General features: G+C 42.0%; 1 protein-coding gene across 3 annotated transcripts in view; it reads right to left on the reverse strand.

Moving 5' to 3' along the window:
- The window catches only part of Prp39 (pre-mRNA processing factor 39), a 57,414-nt gene that overhangs the window by 18,325 nt on the left and 17,078 nt on the right, over positions 1-22,011 (reverse strand). For all 3 annotated transcript variants that reach the window (XR_010949161.1, XR_010949160.1, XM_067763157.1), the window contains exon 6: positions 18,646-18,920. Coding sequence is in view for 1 of the 3 variants with exons in the window: in XM_067763157.1 (XP_067619258.1) it covers positions 18,646-18,920 (275 nt within the window). In the remaining 2 variants the exon portion in view is untranslated. The remainder of the gene's footprint in view (positions 1-18,645; positions 18,921-22,011) is intronic.

Below are 22,011 nucleotides of genomic sequence, written 5' to 3' on the forward strand. Positions count from 1 at the left end.
TTTTTTTCGCGATTACCCTTCAATTGTTATAGTCCAGTTTTAAATGAAAATTATAGGAACAGTTGAACTTTTGTAAAACAATTGTGAGTTCCTGTGAGCCAGAATATGTCCGTAAATAAAAAATATTTACATATGTATTAGGATGTTTCTAACTACGAAAGTTTATACCTATGTTTTGGAAACTAACTTCTAAACACAGGGAAATTACTTTTTTGCTTATGGATCAATATCTTCATAAAAATTGGTCCAATACCCACCCGAGTGATGTACAGTGTAACACATCATCGGTATCAAATAGGAAATTTAAATGAGTTTTTTAACAAGGAGCGGTGGTGCTTAGGAAAACGAGCGAGGGTGAAAGGGAGAGTTACACGAAAAGCCATAGGCAGAAAACGAAAAATAAAAGATTGGACGAAGAGAGGTGGCAAAATAGAGAGGTTGAGGGAGTAAGTGTAGAAAATCGAGATACAAATTTAATAAGCGCGAGGGGAAGATATAGGAAGCAAGAGAAGCTCAAGTGATAAAGAAAAATAGAAGGATGTGTGAGAGGTATGAAAGTGGGAGTATGAGAAAGAAAAATCGAGAAAGTCAAATGGAGAAGACGCTGATGAGAGACGGGGATCAAACATGTAGAGAAGAAAGAGGAAAGAAGATAAAAACATTTTGGGAGTGGGAGTAAGAGAGAGATTAATGTAATAAGGGATGGACAGGAATAGAAAGAAAAATGGAAAATAATCCAGAAGAGAGTGAGTAAGAGTGAAAACTTAAAGTTAAGCTTACTTTTTGAATGCAGTCAAACAAAACTTTCCGGCAGAACAAAGATTGGACAATAAATATTAATAATATTTATTAATTTATACCTCTTTTCTTTTATAGCATTTTCTTTTCATATTTGTAATGCAGCTTTGCATTTTTTTGCGTTTCATTCTGCGCTGCAAATCGGTTCGTATCGAACCGGTACATAAATCGGCCCATTCGCTAATTTTGGGGTTTGAACCGAGCCACGAGCTGAACTGAATTTATTTTAAAACTCAAAAACCAAACCAAAAACCTTCCAAAAAATGGCTTGATTCAAAATAAAATGTTCCTAAAATAATTTAAAATTAAATTATATACTTTCCCTCAAAACATTTTGAAGTACAGGGTACTGAAATAGTTGAATCAGAACTTTACTTTAAGAGAAAAAAAACGTATTGAGAATGAATTTCAATTAAATTAAATATTTTTAGGTTGATTGAAGGTTTTTACAACATTAGTAGCGACACTGTCGGCAGTTTTATAAGCAACAACATCCGCGCACCAAGGTTAACTTTCCCATGGAACCACTCTGGGCAGCTCATTTAAATTCTGATATAATACTGTAACGAATTTAGTGCAATTCCTCTTATTTGCAACCTTCTGATATTGTTCGAATCACTAAACTGTTGAATAAATAACTCCACTTTTCAATAATGCAAAATGGCCTTTATTAAAGTACTTCACAATAACACTTCTTTGCTCGCCAGATAGCGTATTAAATCAAACTGATTGCCGTGCCTCTACTGTTGCTGCCTTATATACTGTCTGGTTTCCTCGTTGCATACTTCTAGGCTTTTCTATTCTAGAATTTACTAGTTAGTTATCAGCTACAAAATCACCAGCCACAACTACGTTTACAGCTTCTCATATGCGCGTGTATACGTGAGTAAAACTTGCACAAATCATTTCCTTCTTTTGTGAGCATCTCAGATAAGATATATGCATGTGTTTGTGCGTCTCTTCTCCGCTGCTCATATGGACATATGGGTAGACATAATGATTGATTTAATGATGTGCATACAAGCCACTGCTTAGCATCGGCTTAGAGATGATAGTATTCCTTAGTGTTGCTAATATTCGCCACACTGCCCTCCACCAAAGTCTGATCGTCCCGATCGATCTGGTTTTATGTATATGTACATACTATATTATAGAGAAATATTAGTTTCTTTATTCACGCAAATGCTAAATAACATAAGAATATTCGTAGTATAAAATTTAAAAGTTGTTTACTTCCTTTTAAATTAAATTCACTCCGATAATTCTTTCCGACACAATTCCTCTTCTCTTTAGTACTTTGGCATATGATCCTCTGTGGGTGCTCCATGGAGTACTACAGCGAAGGTACTTTGGAAAGTGCTCTCACGTATGTACTGTAACGAAGCTTTTTCGTGCCCCGTTGCTTCTTTGATATTTGCTGGGGTATACTCGCCGTGCTCAGGGTTCGTTTACAATAAATTTGTATTAAAGGGGCACCTTGCAAATCGATTTAATATAAAAAACTTCACTCTCTTTATTGGTTCTAAATTCTATAATATAAAATAAAACGTGTTTGTATACTTCATTTTCAGTTCCACTTGGATTATCTTGCGGTATCCTTGATTGCGGTGGCGGGCCTTAGCGGTCCGGCCGTATTCCGTTAGCTGGGTCCCGTTAGTATGTGGCGTCGGTGCCTTGACGCGCCTTATGGCGGCGTCTCTCTCTGCTGCGGTGCTCTGTCGCGCCTTACGTCGGCGTCTACTTGTATTGCTGAGGCGATGCTCTGTCGCCGTGTTCCGTTAGACGGATCCCGTTAGTATGTGGCGTCGGTGCCTTGACGCGCCTTATGACGGCGTCTCTCTCTGCTGCGGTGCTCTGTCGCGCCTTACGTCGGCGTCTACTTGTATTGCTGAGGCGATGCTCTGTCGCCGTGTTCCGTTAGACGGATCCCGTTAGTATGTGGCGTCGGTGCCTTGACGCGCCTTACGTCGGCGTGTACTTGTATTACTCTGCTGCGTCCTACGTCGGCGTTTACTTGTATTGCTGAGGCGATGCTCTGTCGCCGTGTTCCGTTAGACGGATCCCGTTAGTATGTGGCGTCGGTGCTTTGACGCGCCTTACGTCGGCGTTTACTTGTATTACTCTGCTGCGCCTTGCGTCGGCGTCTATTTGTATTGCTGGGTGATTCTCTGCCACACCTTGCGTCGGCGTCTACTCGTATTTGCTGGGCGATACTCTGTAGCGCATACGTCGGCGTTTACCTGTATTGCTGAGGCGATGCTCTGTCGCGACCTACGTCGGCGCTTACTTGTATTACTCTGCCGGTGTACCTCTGCTGCGCTCTGCCGCCGCGCTTGGCGCTGGCTTAGCCTGGCTGCGCTATGCGTCGCCGCGTTGACGTGACCTCTGTCGGCGTACCTCTGCTGCCGCAGTTCGCGCTGGCTTACCCTGGTTACGTTGTGCGTCGGCGGACCTCTGCTGCACTTTGCTGCCGCGCTCTGCGCTGGCTTACGTGCGTTGCCGCTCTGTTGCGGCCTCTGCCGGTGTACCTCTACTGACGGAGGTGAGCGGGTGTCACCTGTCGCGGTTGCGCGTTACTGTGGCGGGGCCTTTGGTCGTTGGGGGTGATGCGTAGAGAAGGTCAACCGCAATCACCGTTCCACGACTCGCTCCTATGAAGTGGATTCCTATTGCATAGAGAAGGTCAACTGCAATAGGGATATACTTCGCTAGTAGCTCTGGTCACGACCACAGCTCCGTGCTGACTGTCTGCTGGTTTACGTGCGTTGCCGCTCTGTTGCGGCCTCTGCCGGCGTACTTCTACTGACGGAGGTGAGCGGGTGTCACCTGTGGCGGTTGCGCGTTACTGTGGCGGGGCCTTTGGTCGTTGGGGGTGATGCATAGAGAAGGTCAACCGCAATCACCGTTCCACGACTCGCTCCTATGAAGTGGATTCCTATTGCATAGAGAAGGTCAACTGCAATAGGGATATACTTCGCTAGTAGCTCTGGTCACGACCACAGCTCCGTGCTGACTGACTGCTGTGCTGCTGTATCGCTCCTTTTATCGCTTTGTTTGGTATTGCTGGCTCAAATGGTTGCGTTGCCATGGTTGCTGTTCGATGTTGCGAACGCTCGTTGCGTTGCTGAGATTTGTTAGTTTATTGTGTTGGCACTAAAGTGTTGTGCTTGCCCGTTGTGTTGCTGAGACTTGTTGGTTGGTCTGCTGCTATAGCCTTTTGTGACTGGCTGTTGTGTCAATGCTGTATTGAACTTGTTGGTTGGTCTGTTGCTATAGCCTTTTGTGACTGGCTGTTGTGTTAGTGTTGTATCGATTATGATGTATGCTGTATTGAACTTGTTGGTTGGTCGTGTTGCTAGAGCCTTTTGTGGCCACTTGTTGTGTTAATGTCGTGTCAAATATGTTGTGGGGTCGTTTTGTGTGGGCCAAATTAATGAGGATTTATTTGGTCCTCACACTCCCCCCACTTCAGAAATTTAGCCCTCGGTGCCCAGTATTCGTATGCGGGCCCTGCCTTTTACCACCGTGACGGTGTATTCCCGTGTGCGAAAACTTACGCGGGAGCGTCCTTTGCCTTCGGCGATGCGTCGGAAAATGTCTCGCACGCTTTCTGCAATTTTCGGGAATTGGTTTAGTGATGTAATGGTGCGTGCGACGTCAGCGTACGTGTTTGCGTGTGTAGTTGCACGCATGTTGTTGACGTCGCCGCCTGTGGTGTTCGGTGGTGTGATGATACGTGCGACGTCAGCGTACGTGTTTTCGCGCTTAGTTGCACGCGTGTGGTGTGGCGCTTTGCTTCCTCCTCCGCGTAATGCTGGCGCATACGCTTGACGCTGTTGTTTGGTTTGGCGTTATGGCTCTCCATCTTAGGTTGTTGGTTTTTTTTTTTTTTGGAAAAGAAATTCGTAGCAAAAGCACGTGTTGTCACCTCGGTGGTTTTGCGATAGAATGACCGGTTGTCGTTGTTTTGCATAATGCCGTCGTGCTTGAAGTTACTGCTGCTCGGTGCTGTTATACTCTGAATGGTTCCAGATGAGGCTCCAGGGGTGTCGTACCTGGCGATATCCGTTCTGGCTGATGGTGTACTTTGAATAGTCCCAGGGCTGTCGTACCTGGAGATATCCGTTCTTGATGATATTGAATTTTGAATAGTCCCAGGGCTGTCGTACCTGGCGATATCCGTTCTGGCTGATGGTGTACTTTGAATAGTCCCAGGGCTGTCGTCCCTGGCGATATCCGTTCTTGATGATGTTGAGTTTTGAATAGTCCCAGGGCTGTCGTACCTGGCGATATCCGTTCTTGATATGTTGAATTTTGAATAGTCCCAGGGCTGTCGTACCTGGCGATATCCGTTCTGGCTGATGGTGTACTGTGAATAGTCCCAGGGCTGTCGTACCTGGCGATATCCTTTCTTGATGATATTGAACTTGGAATAGTCCCAGGGCTGTCGTACCTGGCGATATTCGTTCTTGATGACATTGAATTTTGAATAGTCCCAGGGCTGTCGTACCTGGCGATATCCGTTCTGGCTGATGGTGTACTTTGAATAGTCCCAGGGCTGTCGTACCTGGCGATATCCGTTCTTGATGATATTGAACTTGGAATAGTCCCAGGGCTGTCGTACCTGGCGATATTCGTTCTTGATGATATTGAACTTGGAATAGTCCCAGGGCTGTCGTACCTGGCGATATTCGTTCTTGATGATATTGAACTTGGAATAGTCCCAGGGCTGTCGTACCTGGCGATATTCGTTCTTGCTGGTGTTGTTCTCTGAATAATTTCTGGCGCGGCTCCAGGATTCGGTGTGTGCTGGGCAAGGGGTCTGGTTAGCACGAGGTGGCCTTCTCCACATGATATGGTGGCTCCCATGCTTCCTAGCGTATCTAGGCCCAGTATGATGTCGTCGATCGCTCCGGGCATGACGTGTAAAACTGTGTGGAGTGACGCTTCTCCGAGGCGTACCTCAGTCCTTATGGCGTCGAAGATGGTAGTGCTAGTCCCGTTTGCCATCGTTATTTTGATGGCCACTCTCACCATTTCTCCGCTTCTCGAGTTTACCACACGTTCTGCGAAACTTCTTGATGCCCCTGTGTCGATGACCGCCTCGGCTGATTCCGCGCCGAGCTTGGCTACGCCGTAGAGGCGACCATGCTCTTGGTACATTGTTACTGCCGTTTCAGCGCTGGGTTCCTTGGGTATCGTTACTGCCGTTTCGGCGCTAGGTCCCTTGGGCTCACGGCACCTTCTTCTTCGTGGAGCCCTCTGTCGTTTCCCTGACGTCGGCGGCAGCATTCGATGGTTCGTATGTTGCGGCCACATTCCCAGCAAAAAATTTTCTGTGGGTTTCGGCACCTATTGGTGTCATGTCCTCGTTCGCCGCATCTCCTGCATACGCCGTTGGGGTCGTATCTCTGATTGCTTGGAGGCGTGCGGTTCGTTAGGTTCGGTGGTGGTTGTGTCTCAGGTTTTGATGGTGACACCCGGGTTGTGTCACTGGCGATGTGTCGCGTAACTTCGCGGTGATGTCCGCCTGATGATATTCGATAGTCCTCGCGTATGTTCTCGTATTCTTCGGCAAGTGTCAGGAGCTCTGCGAGATTAGTGAAGTCCCTCCGACGGATGTAAAGTTGGTAATCGGGGTGGCTGTTACGGAAGATTCGTTCCAGCCGCTGTTCGCTGGTGTACCCTGCGTGTCTCATCAAGCTCTGGATTCCTAGTACGAGTCCTTATACCTCTCCTTGTTGTGCTGCCTTCGTTGGCGTATGTCGTCGCCGAGCCGCTCGAAGTACCTGGCTGGTAGGAAGAAACGTAAAAAATCCTTTTTGAAGCTTGTCCACTCTCCCCAGTGCGCATTGTTATTGCGGTACCATTGTAGCGCGGCGCCCCTAGTAGCTCGGGCATGGTTTTTGGCAGGAGGTCCACGTTTAGCGCGTATACTTCGGCTAACTCCTCTAACCGTTCGATGAACGCTAACGGGTCCCGTCCCCCTTCATACTTTACGGACCACTTTCTTACCTGGTCGATGATGGGCGCGAACACCACGGTCGGTGCTTGAGTTACCCGGCATGTATAGTTCATGGCTGGTGCCGTCATTTCTGATGGTACGTGCTGTTGTGTGGGTACTGTACTCCTGGGAGGTGCCTGAGATGTACCGTTGGGTGGTACCGACATTCCTGATGGTAAGTACTGTTGTGTGGGTACTGTATTCCTGGGAGGAAACGCGAATTGAGTTTGTTCTACTGTTGTAACGGCGACCTTCGGTGTGCCTCCTCCGTTCGACGGAGTCGGTGTCTTAACCTCATTTACGTCGCTCATGTGCGTAGTTTCCTTGTAGGGATAAACATTTTTCGTGGATTTCCGAGTCCGTATTTGCCTTTGAGGCCAGTGCTGCTATGCGCTTTCGGATTTCTCGGGTGGTACCTGTCTGCCCAATACCCAATTCCTGTGTGATGGATATCAGCTGCTCCTTTGAAATTGTGCTAACCACGTGGTATCGATCTGGTCGACCATTTTGTGGTTAGGTTTCCCGTCAGGAATGTTCCTTCTGACGTGGTAACGATTTGCAGGGTCCCTGCTCGGGCGCCAATTGTAACGAAGCTTTTTCGTGCCCCGTTGCTTCTTCGATATTTGCTGGGGTATACTCGCCGTGCCCAGGGTTCGTTTACAATAAATTTGTATTAAAGGGGCACCTTGCAAATCGATTTAATATAAAAAACTTCACTCTCTTTATTGGTTCTAAATTCTATAATATAAAATAAAACGTGTTTGTATACTTCATTTTCAGTTTCACTTGGATTATCTTGCGGTATCCTTGATTGCGGTGGCGGGCCTTAGCGGTCCGGCCGTATTCCGTAAACTGGGTCCCGTTAGTATGTGGCGTCGGTGCCTTGACGCGCCTTATGACGGCGTCTCTCTCTGCTGCGGTGCTCTGTCGCGCCTTACGTCGGCGTCTACTTGTATTGCTGAGGCGATGCTCTGTCGCCGTGTTCCGTTAGACGGATCCCGTTAGTATGTGGCGTCGGTGCCTTGACGCGCCTTATGACGGCGTCTCTCTGCTGCGGTGCTCTGTCGCGCCTTACGTCGGCGTCTACTTGTATTGCTGAGGCGATGCTCTGTCGCCGTGTTCCGTTAGACGGATCCCGTTAGTATGTGGCGTCGGTGCCTTGACGCGCCTTACGTCGGCGTGTACTTGTATTACTCTGCTGCGTCCTACGTCGGCGTTTACTTGTATTGCTGAGGCGATGCTCTGTCGCCGTGTTCCGTTAGACGGATCCCGTTAGTATGTGGCGTCGGTGCTTTGACGCGTCTTACGTCGGCGTTTACTTGTATTACTCTGCTGCGTCCTACGTCGGCGTTTACTTGTATTGCTGAGGCGATGCTCTGTCGCCGTGTTCCGTTAGACGGATCCCGTTAGTATGTGGCGTCGGTGCTTTGACGCGTCTTACGTCGGCGTTTACTTGTATTACTCTGCTGCGCCTTGCGTCGGCGTCTATTTGTATTGCTGGGTGATTCTCTGCCACGCCTTGCGTCGGCGTCTACTCGTATTTGCTGGGCGATACTGTCGCGCCCTACGTCGGCGTTTATCTGTATTGCTGAGGCGATGCTCTGTCGCGCCCTACGTCGGCGCTTACTTGTATTACTCTGCCGGTGTACCTCTGCTGCGCTCTGCCGCCGCGCTTGGCGCTGGCTTAGCCTGGCTGCGCTATGCGTCGCCGCGTTGACGTGACCTCTGTCGGCGTACCCCTGCTGCCGCGGTTCGCGCTGGCTTACCCTGGTTACGTTGTGCGTCGGCGGACCTCTGCTGCGCTTTGCTACCGCGCTGGTTTACGTGCGTTGCCGCTCTGTTGCGGCCTCTGCCGGCGTACTTCTACTGACGGAGGTGAGCGGATGTCACCTGTCGCGGTTGCGCGTTACTGTGGCGGGGCCTTTGGTCTCTGGGGGTGATGCGTAGAGAAGGTCAACCGCAATCACCATTTCACGACTCGCTCCTATGAAGTGGATTCCTATTGCATAGAGAAGGTCAACTGCAATAGGGATATACTTCGCTAGTAGCTCTGGTCACGACCACAGCTCCGTGCTGACTGACTGCTGCTTGTTTGGTATTGCTGGCTCAAATGGTTGCGTTGCTGTTCGATGTTGCGAACACTCGTTGCGTTGCTGAGTTTGTTGTGTTGGCACTAAAGTGTTGTGCTTGCCCGTTGTGTTGCTGAGACTTGTTGGTTGGTCTGCTGCTATAGGCTTTTGTGACTGGCTGTTGTGTCAATGCTGTATTGAACTTGTTGGTTGGTCTGTTGCTATAGCCTTTTGTGACTGGCTGTTGTGTTAGTGTTGTATCGATTATGATGTATGCCGTATTGAACTTGTTGGTTGGTCGTGTTGCTAGAGTCTTTTGTGGCCACTTGTTGTGTTAATGTCGTGTCAAATATGTTGTGGGGTCGTTTTGTGTGGGCCAAATTAATGAGGATTTATTTGGTCCTCACAGTACTCTATGGAATACTCACAAACAAAGCGAGAGTGGGATCACCTACTCCTCTCCTAGGACATCGCAATATTAATTGGAGCACATTTTTTGTATGAACACAGATTAGTTTTGGAACACTCCTATACTCCTAAAGGAGTATTCCTTACACTATTTATGGAGTACTCGCGTTTTTTGAAGGGAAATCTCTCGATCTAAACGCTGCCAGCCTTTCCAAATGAACCACTTTCATTTTGGTTCGTGGTTTGCCAATGGTTTGTATGCGGTACACTACATCGTTGATCTGTTTTACAACTTTGTATGGACCTTCCCAATTACACTGCAATTTCGGCGACAAACCTTTTTTTCGTTGTGGGTTGTATAACAGCACCAAATATCCTTCCTGAAACCCTTCCGAATTAAATGCTTTATCGATCTGTGACAGATCTGTATCTTCTAGCTGACAATTTCTTAGTTGTTCCTTGTCCCATTCATCCGTACACGTTGTTGTAATTAGCCGGACATCTATAATGTCTTCTTTAGCCTCGGCGTTTGAATACTGCTTGCAACTACATGGTCTTCGTGACATTGCATCAGCATTTCCATGGGTACTACCTTTTCGATCCTCAATGGAAAAGTCATAGCTTTGTATTCGCTCGATCCACCGTGCCAATTGTCCTTCCGGATTACGGAACTGCAGAAGCCATTTCAACGCTGCGTGATCTGTCCTGACGCGGAATCGCTGGCCGTAGAGGTATTTGTGAAAATGTTTAATGCACTCTACCAATGCCAACAGCTCTCTCCGTGTAACGCAATAGTTCCTCTCTGGTTTTAAAACGAACGGTTGTAATATGCAACCACCTTCTCCCGTCCATTGACCAGTTGTGATAAAACGCCTCCTATAGCATATCCACTCGCATCTGTATCTAGAATAAATGTTGCTCCTGGAATCGGATATGCCAACATTGGGGCAGTGCACAAACGCTCCTTCAATGTTTGGAAAGACACTTCTTGCTCCTTCTTCCATTCAAAAGCTTTATTTTTTCTTGTAGGCTCATGGGGGCTATGGGCTACGCAGGAAAAGTTTGGTACAAATCGGCGGTAATATGTGCACAGCCCAAGGAAACTTCTTAATTGATGCTGCAAGTTCTGTGGTCTTGGCCAATCCTTTACTGCCTCTATATTTTCATTCTGTACAGATGCCTTGTGTCGTTACCTTGTGACTCCCTTTTTAAACAGCGAACACTTTTTGGGACTTAGTTTTAGACCAGCGCCAGCTATTCTCTGGAAAACTTCCTCGAAGTTTTTAAGATGTTCATTAAAGTTCTTGCCCAATACGATAATGTCGTCCAGGTACATCAAGCATGTTTTCCAATGTAGTCCTTTCAATACCTGATCCATGAGTCTCTCGAAAGTAGCTGGTGCATTACATAGTCCAAAGGGCATTACTGTAAATTGCCAAAGACCACCTCCGACGCTGAAGGCTGTTTCCTCTTTGTCTTCCTCCTTCACCTCCACTTGCCAGTAGCCACTTTTCAAGTCCAGTGTGGAAAACCATTTCGTACCAGAGAGCGAGTCCAGAGTGTCGTCAATTCTTGGCAATATGTAGCTATCCTTTTTCGTGACGTCGTTCAACTTCCGGTAGTCCACGCAAAACCTCGTTTTCCCATCCATCTTCTTCACAAGTACCACAGGTGAGCTCCATGGACTAGCTGATGGTTCGATGACGCCGCTGTCGCTCATTTCTTGTACGATTTGACTCAAAACTTCCCGCTTCGCCAGTGGAACACTACGAGCTTGACGTATCGGCCTCGCGTCTCCAGTGTCAATTTGATGTTTCACAGCATTGGTGCGGCCTGGTTTGGAACCATCCTGGTCAAAAATGTGTGCGTACTTTAGGAGCAGTTGTTTTGCCTTACTCTGATAATCTTCCTCTAGCCCCTCCGTCCATGCCGTGATGTCATTTGAAAGATCAGTATTACTAGATGAAACGTGTTCCTGGAGCTGTTCACAGTTAATAACTACTTCAGCCTCTTGGCATCTTCCCAAAATACCTCCTTTGGTCAGTTTGAGTGGTGACTTGAACTCATTGAGTACTCTTACCGGAATAAGTCCATCTGGTTTTGTCATAGCCATGGTTTTTCCTACAAGTATGTTCGGTGCTGATTTGTTTGCTGCTTCGACAACCCACAATTTGTTTGTCCCACAATCTCCATCAACCTTTGCCCAGATGACTGCTTCTGATTTTGGTGGTATTTGCTGACTCTCTGCCACCAGCACTCGTTTACTGATGTAGCCTCTCTCGTAGCCGAAATTAAGTGGCACATCCATGTTCTTATATCGCATCGTCTTGCTTTGCATGTCGATCTTGGTGCCCTGGTCGATTAAGAAGTCCACTCCAATTATGATTTCATCAACAATCTCCGCCACTATAAAATTGTATACTACCGTGACGTTTCTAAATGCGACTTCACATGCTACTTCTCCTAGAACCGTGCTGTTTTCTTCAGTGGCTGTACGCAACCTTGCTCCATGCAATGGTCTTATCTTCTTGTTGACTAAATCCGCTCGAATGATGGAACAAGATGCACCCATATCTACAGTCAGTAAAGGTTCCTTTCCATCCACATGTCCTCCGACAGTAAGATTGTTTGACCTTCTTCTAATTTGTGAGATAGAGATTATGGGGCATTCAATTGCGGGAGCCAGCTGTTGCCCCTTGCGGCTGACTCGCTTTAGTTTAACGATTGAGTAGATTTGGAGATTTGCTCATCTCCTTCAGCTCTGCGTTTGCGGCCACCCACATTGTTGGAACTATTAGAACCGGTGCTGCAATGACGTGCAATGTGACCTGGGTTGCCGCGAAACATTTCATAACTCCAGCATTTTTCTGTTGTGACCCTTTCAGTGCTTCCAAAATTATGTCTACCCAGTGCGGCCTTTCCACTTCCACGCGATGAGCTTTGTACGCTTACTCAAAAGTGAGGCTGTTTCCTGACTCAGTGCATGCGATACCGTTTCAGCAAATGTTAGTTTTGGATTCGCATATGTAGCTCGCTTCGTTTCCACATCTCCTATGCCATTTATGAAGCTCTGGATTTTTACCCTTTCAGTGTATTCCACGGGTGCGTCCGCATTTGCAAGATAAGCCAATCTTTCAATATCTGAAGCAAACTCCTGCAATGTCTCATTTGCTTTTTGGTAACGGTTTTGCAACTCAATTTGGTATATCTGTTTTCTATGCTCGCTTCAATAACGTCTCTCGACAGCGGCCATCAATGCTTCATAACTGTTCCGTTTGTACTCTGGAATCGTCTATAAGATTTCCGCTGCAGGTCCTTTCAATGCCACGAACAGTGCAGCAACTTTACTTCCGCATTCCAGTTGTTCACTGCTGCGGTCTTCTCAAACTGTAGCTTGAAGACTTGGAAAGGAACAGAGCCGTCAAAAGATGTAGTTTTTATCTTCGGATTGATCGCTGGCACAGCTGGGCGGTTTAGTTGTAACTGCTCCATACGACCTTTTAACGCTTCTATCTCGGCATCAATTTTGTCCTCGAGTTGTAAAATTTTTGCATCCTGTTCTTCCAGTTTCACAAAGAGATGCGATGATACCTGTTCCGAAATTTATGCCGACATTTCAGATATACGTGCCTCTTGCGCTTCCAGTTGAAATGCCAAATATGTCTTCTGTTCTTCCAATTGTGATGTTATACGGGTTTCCTGCGATTCCAGTTGGGATGCCATATCGGTTGATATTTGTGACGACATTTCTGAAACGCGCGTTTCTTGTGCTTCAATCTTCGATGTTATACGTGTCTCCTGTGATTGTATTTGTTTTTCCATCTTGGATGTTGCTGTCGACGTTTGTGCAGATATTGCAGCTAATATTGTGTTCAAGTCTGTGTTCGCCATTGTCTGCGGTGTTTCGTTTTTCTCCTCAATTTTTGTTGTTGTCTCGTCGCCATCAAGATGAAAGACATACTCTTCCACGTTAATTCCTTCTGCTTCCATTGCCTCTCGTAGTCTTGCCTGAAGTTCGAGTTTATTGCCGGTTGTATTAAATCCACGGCTCTCCAACTCCTTCTTCAATTGCTGGATCTTCAATTCACTCCACTTTGCCATGTCCAAGTTGTATTCAAAGTCTTCGGAATTTATTCAACAATTCCTCTTCTGAAACCAATTGTAAAGAATTTAGTGCAATTCCTCTTATTTGCAACCTTCTGCTAACGTTCGAATCACTAAACTGTTAAATAAATAACTCCACTTTTCAATAATGCAAAATGGCCTTTATTAAACTACTTCACAATAACACTTCTATTGCTCGCCAGATAGCGTCTTAAATCAAACTGATTGTCGTGCCTCTACTGTTGCTGCCTTTTATACTGTCTGGTTTCCTCGTTGCATACTTCTAGGCTTTTCTATTCTAGAATTTACTAGATAGTTATCAGCTACAAAATCACCAGTCACAACTACGTTTATAGCTTCTCATATGCACGTGTACACGTGAGTAATACTTGCACAAATTATTGCCTTCTTTTGTGAGCATCTCAGATAAAATATATGCATGTGTTTGTGACTATCTTCTCCGCTGCTCGTATGGACATATGCGTATACATAATGATTGATTTAATGATGTGCATAGATATGATAGTATCCCTTAGTGTTGCTAATATTCGTCACAATTCTTTGTAAATATTAATTTATCATTCGGATTTGCTCCTATTCTTCCAAAGAAAAATAAAATGTTTGCATATAATAGTGTTTCTGTCACTATGGTTAAAAGATTTTATACTCAGCGTGCTTTGCACAGAGTATATTAACTTTGATTGGATAACGGTTGGGTGTACAGGTATAAATGAATCGAGATAGATATAGACTTCCATATATCAAAATCATCAGTATCGAAAATAATTTAATTGAGCCATGTCCGTCCGTCCGTCTGTCCGTTAACACGATAACTTGAGTAAATTATGAGATATCTTCACCAAATTTGGTATACGAGCTTATCTGGACCCAGAATAGATTGGTATTGAAAATTAGCGAAATCGGATGATAGCCACGCCCACTTTTTATAATATATCACATTTTTTAAAACACAACAAACCTGATTATTTTGTAAATAATACGCCTAGAATGTTGAAATTTGACAGAAACAAATTTTAACATAAGATTGATGATCATGGTAACGTTAATGGACGGACTGTTTTTAATGATTCGTTTTGTTTGTTGATTTGGCGACTGGGTGGATAATTGATTTATATTGGAACGGTTTTCCGTCCTTCGTTGTCAAATTTGCTTTGGAGACTAAACGATTTCGTCGTTACGCCATCATCAATGTAATTTTTCGTGTTGATTTATGGTTGGCGTTTGTCTTATATTTATAGTTCGTAGGTGCATGAGCAGGTATTGTCAAGTAGAATATTTGTCTATGCATGTATGTGTGTGTTCATTCAGAAACGAGGGTGGTTTCACTGATCAACTTGTGTGGTTAGCTGAGGCAGGTAGATTTCTGTAATTTTAGTCGTGACGTTTGACTTGTTTGTGTGTTTGTTGATATGGTTGGTTTATTATTTTGTGTTTATTTGTTGATGCGTCTTTGCCTGTTATACTAATATGATTACTTGGTTTTTTGGTTAAAGGTTCAAATATTGTTCCAGAAATAGTGTTTGTCTGTTTGTTTATTATTCTACCGTCGAATGTTTTTGTTGGTAGATGTGAAGGCCCTTGACCTTGACTTATTGATGTTTTCTTGAAAGCATTTATTTTCGACCATGCGATTGGCAAAGTTGGACTCTGGTATGCTAGTTGGACTCCGTGTTTTTTGTTGTAAACGCTAATGTGTTCCCTGAACCTAGTTCTTACTTGTAGTCATGTTTGCCCTATTTAACTGTGGCATTCGTAAGTAAGCTTGTATACGCCATAGCTGCTAAGAGGATCCTCCGAGCTAGTGTTAGTTCTTAGTTTTCGTTAAGTTTTGAACGCTGTGCTAGTGTTGTATTTCTTACCTGCCTCAGTTAACCACACAAGTTGATTAGTGAAAACCACCCACATTTCTTAATGAACACATAACGCACACACACAAATAAAATAAATGAATGCAATGCGCGTTAACTTCCGAAGAGATTTTAGGCCGAACTTCTCTTTAAATTTGCGTCACGCTCACATGTTTTACGCAGACTCCGAGAGGCATCTGCAAGGCAGATGAGTTTTCACTGAGAAGCAGAAATATATTCGGAGTACTTGCCATATCACTGCCGAAGGAAACCCCACTAAGAAAACTTTTTTTATACTCAGCGTGCTTTGCACAGAGTATATTAACTTTGATTGGATAACGGTTGGTTGTACAGCTATAAAGGAATCGAGATAGATATAGACTTCCATATATCGAAATCATCAGTATCGAAAAGAAATTTGGTTGAGTCATGTCCGTCCGTCTGTCCGTTAACAAGATAAATTGAGTAAATATTGAGATATCTTCACCAAATTTGATACACGAGCTTATCTGGACCCAGATTGGGTTGGTATTGAAAATGAGCGAAATCGGATGATAACCACGCCCAATTTTTATATATATAACATTTTGGAAAACACGAAAAATCTGATTATTTAGTAAATAATATACCCAGAATTTTGAAATTTGACGTGTGGACTGATATTGACTCTTGATACAAATTTGATAAAATTTTTTAAAATGGGCGTGGAACCGCCCACTTGTGATAAAATTAATTATACAAATACAAATATTAATCATAAATCAAAAATCGTTAAACCCATCGTAAAAAAATTCGTCAGAGAGGTTGCCTTTACTATAAGGAATGATTTGAAGAAAAATTAGCGAAATCGGTTAGGGACCACGCCCACTTTTATATAAAAGATTTTTAAAAGGGCCGTGGACGAATAAAATAAGATATATCTTTGCAAAAAAGATCTTTATATCAATGGTATTTCATTTCCCAAGTGGATTTATAACAATAAAGAGGAAAAACTTTAAATTTTAAAAAATGGGCGTGCCGCCGCCCCTTTTATGAGTAAGCAATTTTCTATGTTTCGGGAGCCATAACTCGAAGCAAAATTAACATATCGTAATGAAATTGTGTACACATATTTTCCTTATAGCAGAAAATATTTCTAGTAAAAATGGACGGGATCGGTTAAAGACCACGGCAACTTAGATATAAAACAAGTTTAAAAGGGCCGTAGATTAGAATAATAAGCTATAACTTAGCCAAACAAAGTTTTGAATGAATGATATTTTACTTATCAAGTTTTACTGTAAGAGGAAATGAGGAGACATCTTTCTTTTAAACTGGCGGTGCCACGTGTTATGTAGAAAAGTAATTTATCTGAAATTAAATGTGCAATTGAAGTTCACGCTGAGTATATAATGTTCGGTTACACCCGAACTTAGACACCTTTACTTGTTTTAATTAAAAATCTTTTAATTAAACTTTTGATGGCGCTTTGCCCGTTCTTGAACCCAGGATCTTCGGTGTGATAGGCGGAATATGCAAGATTTAGAATCATATATGGTCGTAGAAAATAATAATAATAGCCTAAGTTCTATGTAAAAGTGAAGTAATTAGGCACTTGATACTGTTAACAATTACAGTGATGATGACGCTACGCCGAAGCCGGTTTGTCTCCAAACCAAATTTGACAATGGATGGCGAAAAGTTGTTCCAGTATACATCAGTGAGCTGCAATTATTCATATTTTAAGGATATTAGTGGACTAGCCAAAAAATGCGTATTAGTGTGTATACAAACAAAGAATATCAAGCACTTATATCTACTAACACACATTTACACAGTCATGCTTCGTAAAATGAATAACCGCTCATAAGCCACGAAGCAGTTCAATACTCAATTGTCTTATTGAGCAAGAAAGTCAACTGTGTTATACGAAAACACTAATTGGAATAAGTAAGGCTAACAGTGCAATAAAATGAATAAAGTCATATCAGTCTTCTGACGCTAGCAATGCAAAGATGTACACGAAACTAAACTGAATACAGCGCCAAAGTAAAATCGATGATAAACGAAGTATACAGTGTATTACGCACGAAATCAACGTGCTACTGAGTTAAAGCGACTATGACATTGGTTTATACTCAACAATGATTTCTTGCCGTGTCAACATATTCTATAACAGAATTTTCAAACATAATATTGTCTAAGCCATTTGTAGCTAGCGGCTTTCTACGGATGGCGTATACATTATGTTGTTTGAAAATTCTGTTATAGAATATGTTGACACGGCAAGAAATCTTGGCATGGTTTTTAAAAAAACATTGACCTGGAAAGACCATATCTTTAGTACCGTAGGAAAAGTGTACGGTATGCTCCGTACACTGTGGTTGACACAGTATTTTACTCCGCTACATATTCGACTACTTTTATCCAAAGCGTACTTAATACCTACGCTCTCCTACGGCTGTGAGGTTTTTTCCAACTGTGACGCTGTGAGTAAAAAGAAGCTTAATGTTGCCTACAATAACATTGCTAGATACGTTTACGGGCTGAATATACTTGATCACGTTTCCTGTTATTCTGCAAAGTTGCTAGACATTTCTTTTGACAACCTTTTAAAGGTTAGAACACTTATTACCTTACATAAGATAATCTACACGAAGGGGCCTTATTACCTATATCGAAGGCTTCAATTTCTTCATTCTACGAGGGCAATAGTTCTTGCACATGTTAAACACCGTGCGCTAATTTCTGAATGACAATTCTTCGTTACTTCGATCCGTCTTTGGAACATTTCAAAAAAGAATCTTTTTTATAATTGACTCACCTCTCCTTCTTCAAATAACTCTCTTTACTGATCTTCTATCCGTTTTTCTTGCCACCTCCTATTTTCTCTAATGATAGAACCTAATAATTATTACTGTGCTACCATTGCAAAGTCCCCTTTATTCTTATTTCTGTTCTGCGTCCCTAGGCTAAGCTCTATAAAATTTATTGTAACCATTATGTCTTAGTTTACAAATTATCTATTATTTATCTATTGGTTATTGAAATATTTTTGATTTTTCGCTTTTGTTCTCTTTCACTGTTCTGACTAGCACTATAAAATAATTTTGCCAAATTGTTATTAGGAAAAATTTAATAAAATACACAAATACAAATATGTATAAGTCATATGTGTTACGGGGCACTCGTATGTATTTTCTATTTTATGTGATAATCACTCATAGTATTTGTCTGTACTTGACTAAGTACACATTTAGACAAAATTTTTGGGCTCATGACTAAGTGCACTAATTTTATTAGTACTCAAAGCAGATCTCTGGTATACATCGTAAATGTTTAGTAATCATAGGCAAATTCCTGCTGCAAAAAAAAAAAAAATAATAATAATAATACATGCTCTTTGTATACTTACTTATCAAAATGACCACTATAGCCTTGAGTTGGAATAGCTAATAACCGATCGTAAATTTTTACTACGTTATGAAAATGTTTCGATTCACTCTCCCATTTAATGTAAGCATCCCAAAGCTTATCCGAACGAAATTCCAAACCGCATGCATCTACTGCACGCTCAAACTGTGTGCGAATATATGATTCATCGTCTGCATGATTACTCTTCACGTGTGCCAGATAATGAATCCATAGATCCACAGATAGTGGAATAGCTTCCAGACCACGTTCAAATACCTAAATTTTTGGCATTAATTTGCATTTATAAAATCATATATTTTATAGTTGTCGAGCAATTTGTTTGTAGTTGTTGTTTAATATTTATCAACGTTGTAATGGAGTTGTTAACGCGTGAGATCATTCAATTGGATTCAATTAGAAAAGAGAAGAAAAATGTTGGCAAAAGTTTAGTTGAAAAAATATATTCCACAGATACTTAGCTTGATTCTGTTTTGTTTCGTTTTTTGCGTGTACATTTAAAGAATGGGAATGGGAAAAGGTAAAAAAGAGCTGAAAAAGTTGAAGCGGAATAATAATAACTTGACGCATATACCTGCGAGGAGATTCAAAGTCGAGACTCTCCTTCGCTTTGTGATCTTCTTCTTTTAATATTTTTCTGCAATGCGAGAGAACCTAGAGCTTTAATGCGACCGCGGAAGCAAAAGGCGGAACAGAAATGACCTTTAAGGTATTTTTTCCACCAGGAATTGAGAGTTTCCGTTAGTTGCGTAGACGGTCATTGAGAATATGGTCCTTGATAGTAGAAAATGTTTTGGTGGAACGAAAAAGAAATTTAGTAAATAAACACCTAGAAAATAAAACATACAATTATTGCGATATAGCCCTGATATGATCCCTAAAACAGTTTCGACATAGTTCATTGGAGGAAGGCCGTGGACTGTCGCAGAAACTTTTTCAAAATGGTTATAACTCTATTTGTATAACCCATAGAAAAAAACCTACTGGTCAAGGTCAATATACTTAAAGTTAAAACAGTTTAAAATAATTCAAAAGTTATCTCTCCAAAGGAGTGTATGATTCCACCCCCTTAGTTTTAAAAATATATACACCCCTATTCTGCATTTCGATTACGTTCCCGTTCTACGCTCCGCTTAAGTCAAAGTTGGGTATTCTGCATTACGACGGAATCGTAACGAGAAGAGGAAGAGCAAATGATTTTTCGAAATCAGCTGTCTGTACGGAATGTGTGAACACTGGAACAAAATAAATTGAGGAAAATTTTTAAAAAACACTGAAAAACGTTTATATTTTATTATCTAAGCCATTTTGTACAAAGAAAAGCAATAGAATATATTGCCGCAGTGTTATATTTTTTTGAATAAAGTGCTTTCATAATTGTAAGTGTGTTTTTGTCGTTCTTTTGGCCAATTCCCTGCCGCGGCCACCAAGTTTTGTTAAAACGGATTCCTGCATGAATATTAGGCCGGGTCGATTTGTGGGGAGGCAAAAAAATCGCCCATTGCTCTGTGAAAATCATATTCTAGGGATCAAAATAAGAAATTTGCCGAAGGAACCATACCTCTAAAACGAATTCTGATGTTCCCCCCTTTGGGTCGTAGGGGCAAATTTTGAAAAATTCCACTTTGAAATGCCTATGCTTTTTCTTTTTGGAGTTTATTTTTCTCTTTAGAAATTTATTTAGTCAGAACATATGTAAATGAAAAAATTAATTTAACTTAGTAATAGAAAAGAAATTAAAAAAAATATTAGAAATTAGCGTTTTTACAACCCCCTTTTAAAACCAAGGCATCACTGTGATGCATTTGCATGTCGTAAACATAGTTGTGTGGGTTTTTTATTCAACCGTTTTAAAAAATGAAGGTATCACTGTGACACAATTGCAGATCGTAAAATTGCTTGTGTTGTTTTTTTTAAGCCACCACAAGACACAGCAGGTAGAATTGAAATTGCCCCTACCCAAAAGTTCGACCCAAAGGTGGGGGGGGGGGGGGGGGGGGCATCAGAGTTCGTTTCAGAGGTATGGTTCCTTCGGCAAAGTTTCTTATTTTGATCCCTAGAATACGATTTTCACAGAGCAATGAGCGATTTTTAAATCGACCCGCCCTAATGAATATAGTTGACATTTTCTGAATTTTATGGATGCTAATTTCATTACACTGGCCTAAAATACTTTATAAAGATTTACTTATTCTTTCCGCAAGGATTGTTTACGTTTTCGCTTTTCACCTTCCTCTACTCCGGCAGCTTGCTTTGGCATAAAACCGGACCCAACGAACAGACACAAATTATAGCCGTCTATTATAATGGAATCAATAGCCGCGCCATTATTTGTGGAGTTGGAAAGCAACGCATACGAAAATGGCCAGGCGAGAATGGAAAGGCAAATATTGCGAGTGTATAATCCATTTGAGATGAGTGCCGAATTGTAAGAAATTTAACTTAAAAGTGGTAAAGTTTAATGACTTATTTTCTTATTTAGGTTAAAAAAAACTTTCGACTTAATAAGGATGCTTTCAAGTATGTGTTAGATACTTTTGCGGGGCAAATACGTTCAAGGACTTCGACACACATTGGGGATTAAGCACTAATTTCATTCAAAACCACTTACAGGTACGAAAAATCAACCGATTGCAACAATGTTTACACAGATATTTTCGTAATTGAATTCTGAAGAGACTCACATCGCTTGATTCTTCAAATTAATTTGTTTATTAAACAATTTGTTGCAAAATAGCCTATTCTTTGCAGAACTTTATATTATAATACGTATTTATGTATCATTTTCGTGACATACAATTTTTGCTCAATACTTAAGAGAATGATATACATACACTTTAAGAGACAGTAGGTATTGCTAATTGACATACGTTTTGCAAAATTAATTTGTTTAAACAATTTTTTAAAGAAAATTTTGCAAAATTGTTTTTATTTTTTTATTTTCTATTTAATTTTAAAAATCAGGCAAAGTCTCTTTAGATTTCAATTACAAACATTTCTGTACAAAAATGATTAAAATCGGTTAATATTTGTGATATGTAGGTGGTTTTGAAAAGTTCGTCTCCAATGTGCGACATCGACATGTTGTTTTTGACCTGGAAACATATAAAAAACAGTCATCATCAAGCCTTTTACGTTTCTTAACAAGTTTCACTTACATTTTTGTTAAAATTCTGTTATAAATTAATAAAAAAAATTAAAAAAAATTTTTTTTCCGCCAACTAATTTGCAACTTAGAAAAACGGAAATACGATCGAAATGCAGAATACACAAAATCGAACGTTTCGAAGTTGGATCGAAAGAGATTGGAACACAGAATACCAAAATTGCCAAATCGAAAAAATTCCAA

Source organism: Eurosta solidaginis, chromosome 1 (genome assembly GCF_040869045.1).
Source record: "Eurosta solidaginis isolate ZX-2024a chromosome 1, ASM4086904v1, whole genome shotgun sequence".
Classification (NCBI taxonomy): Eukaryota; Metazoa; Arthropoda; class Insecta; order Diptera; family Tephritidae; genus Eurosta; species Eurosta solidaginis.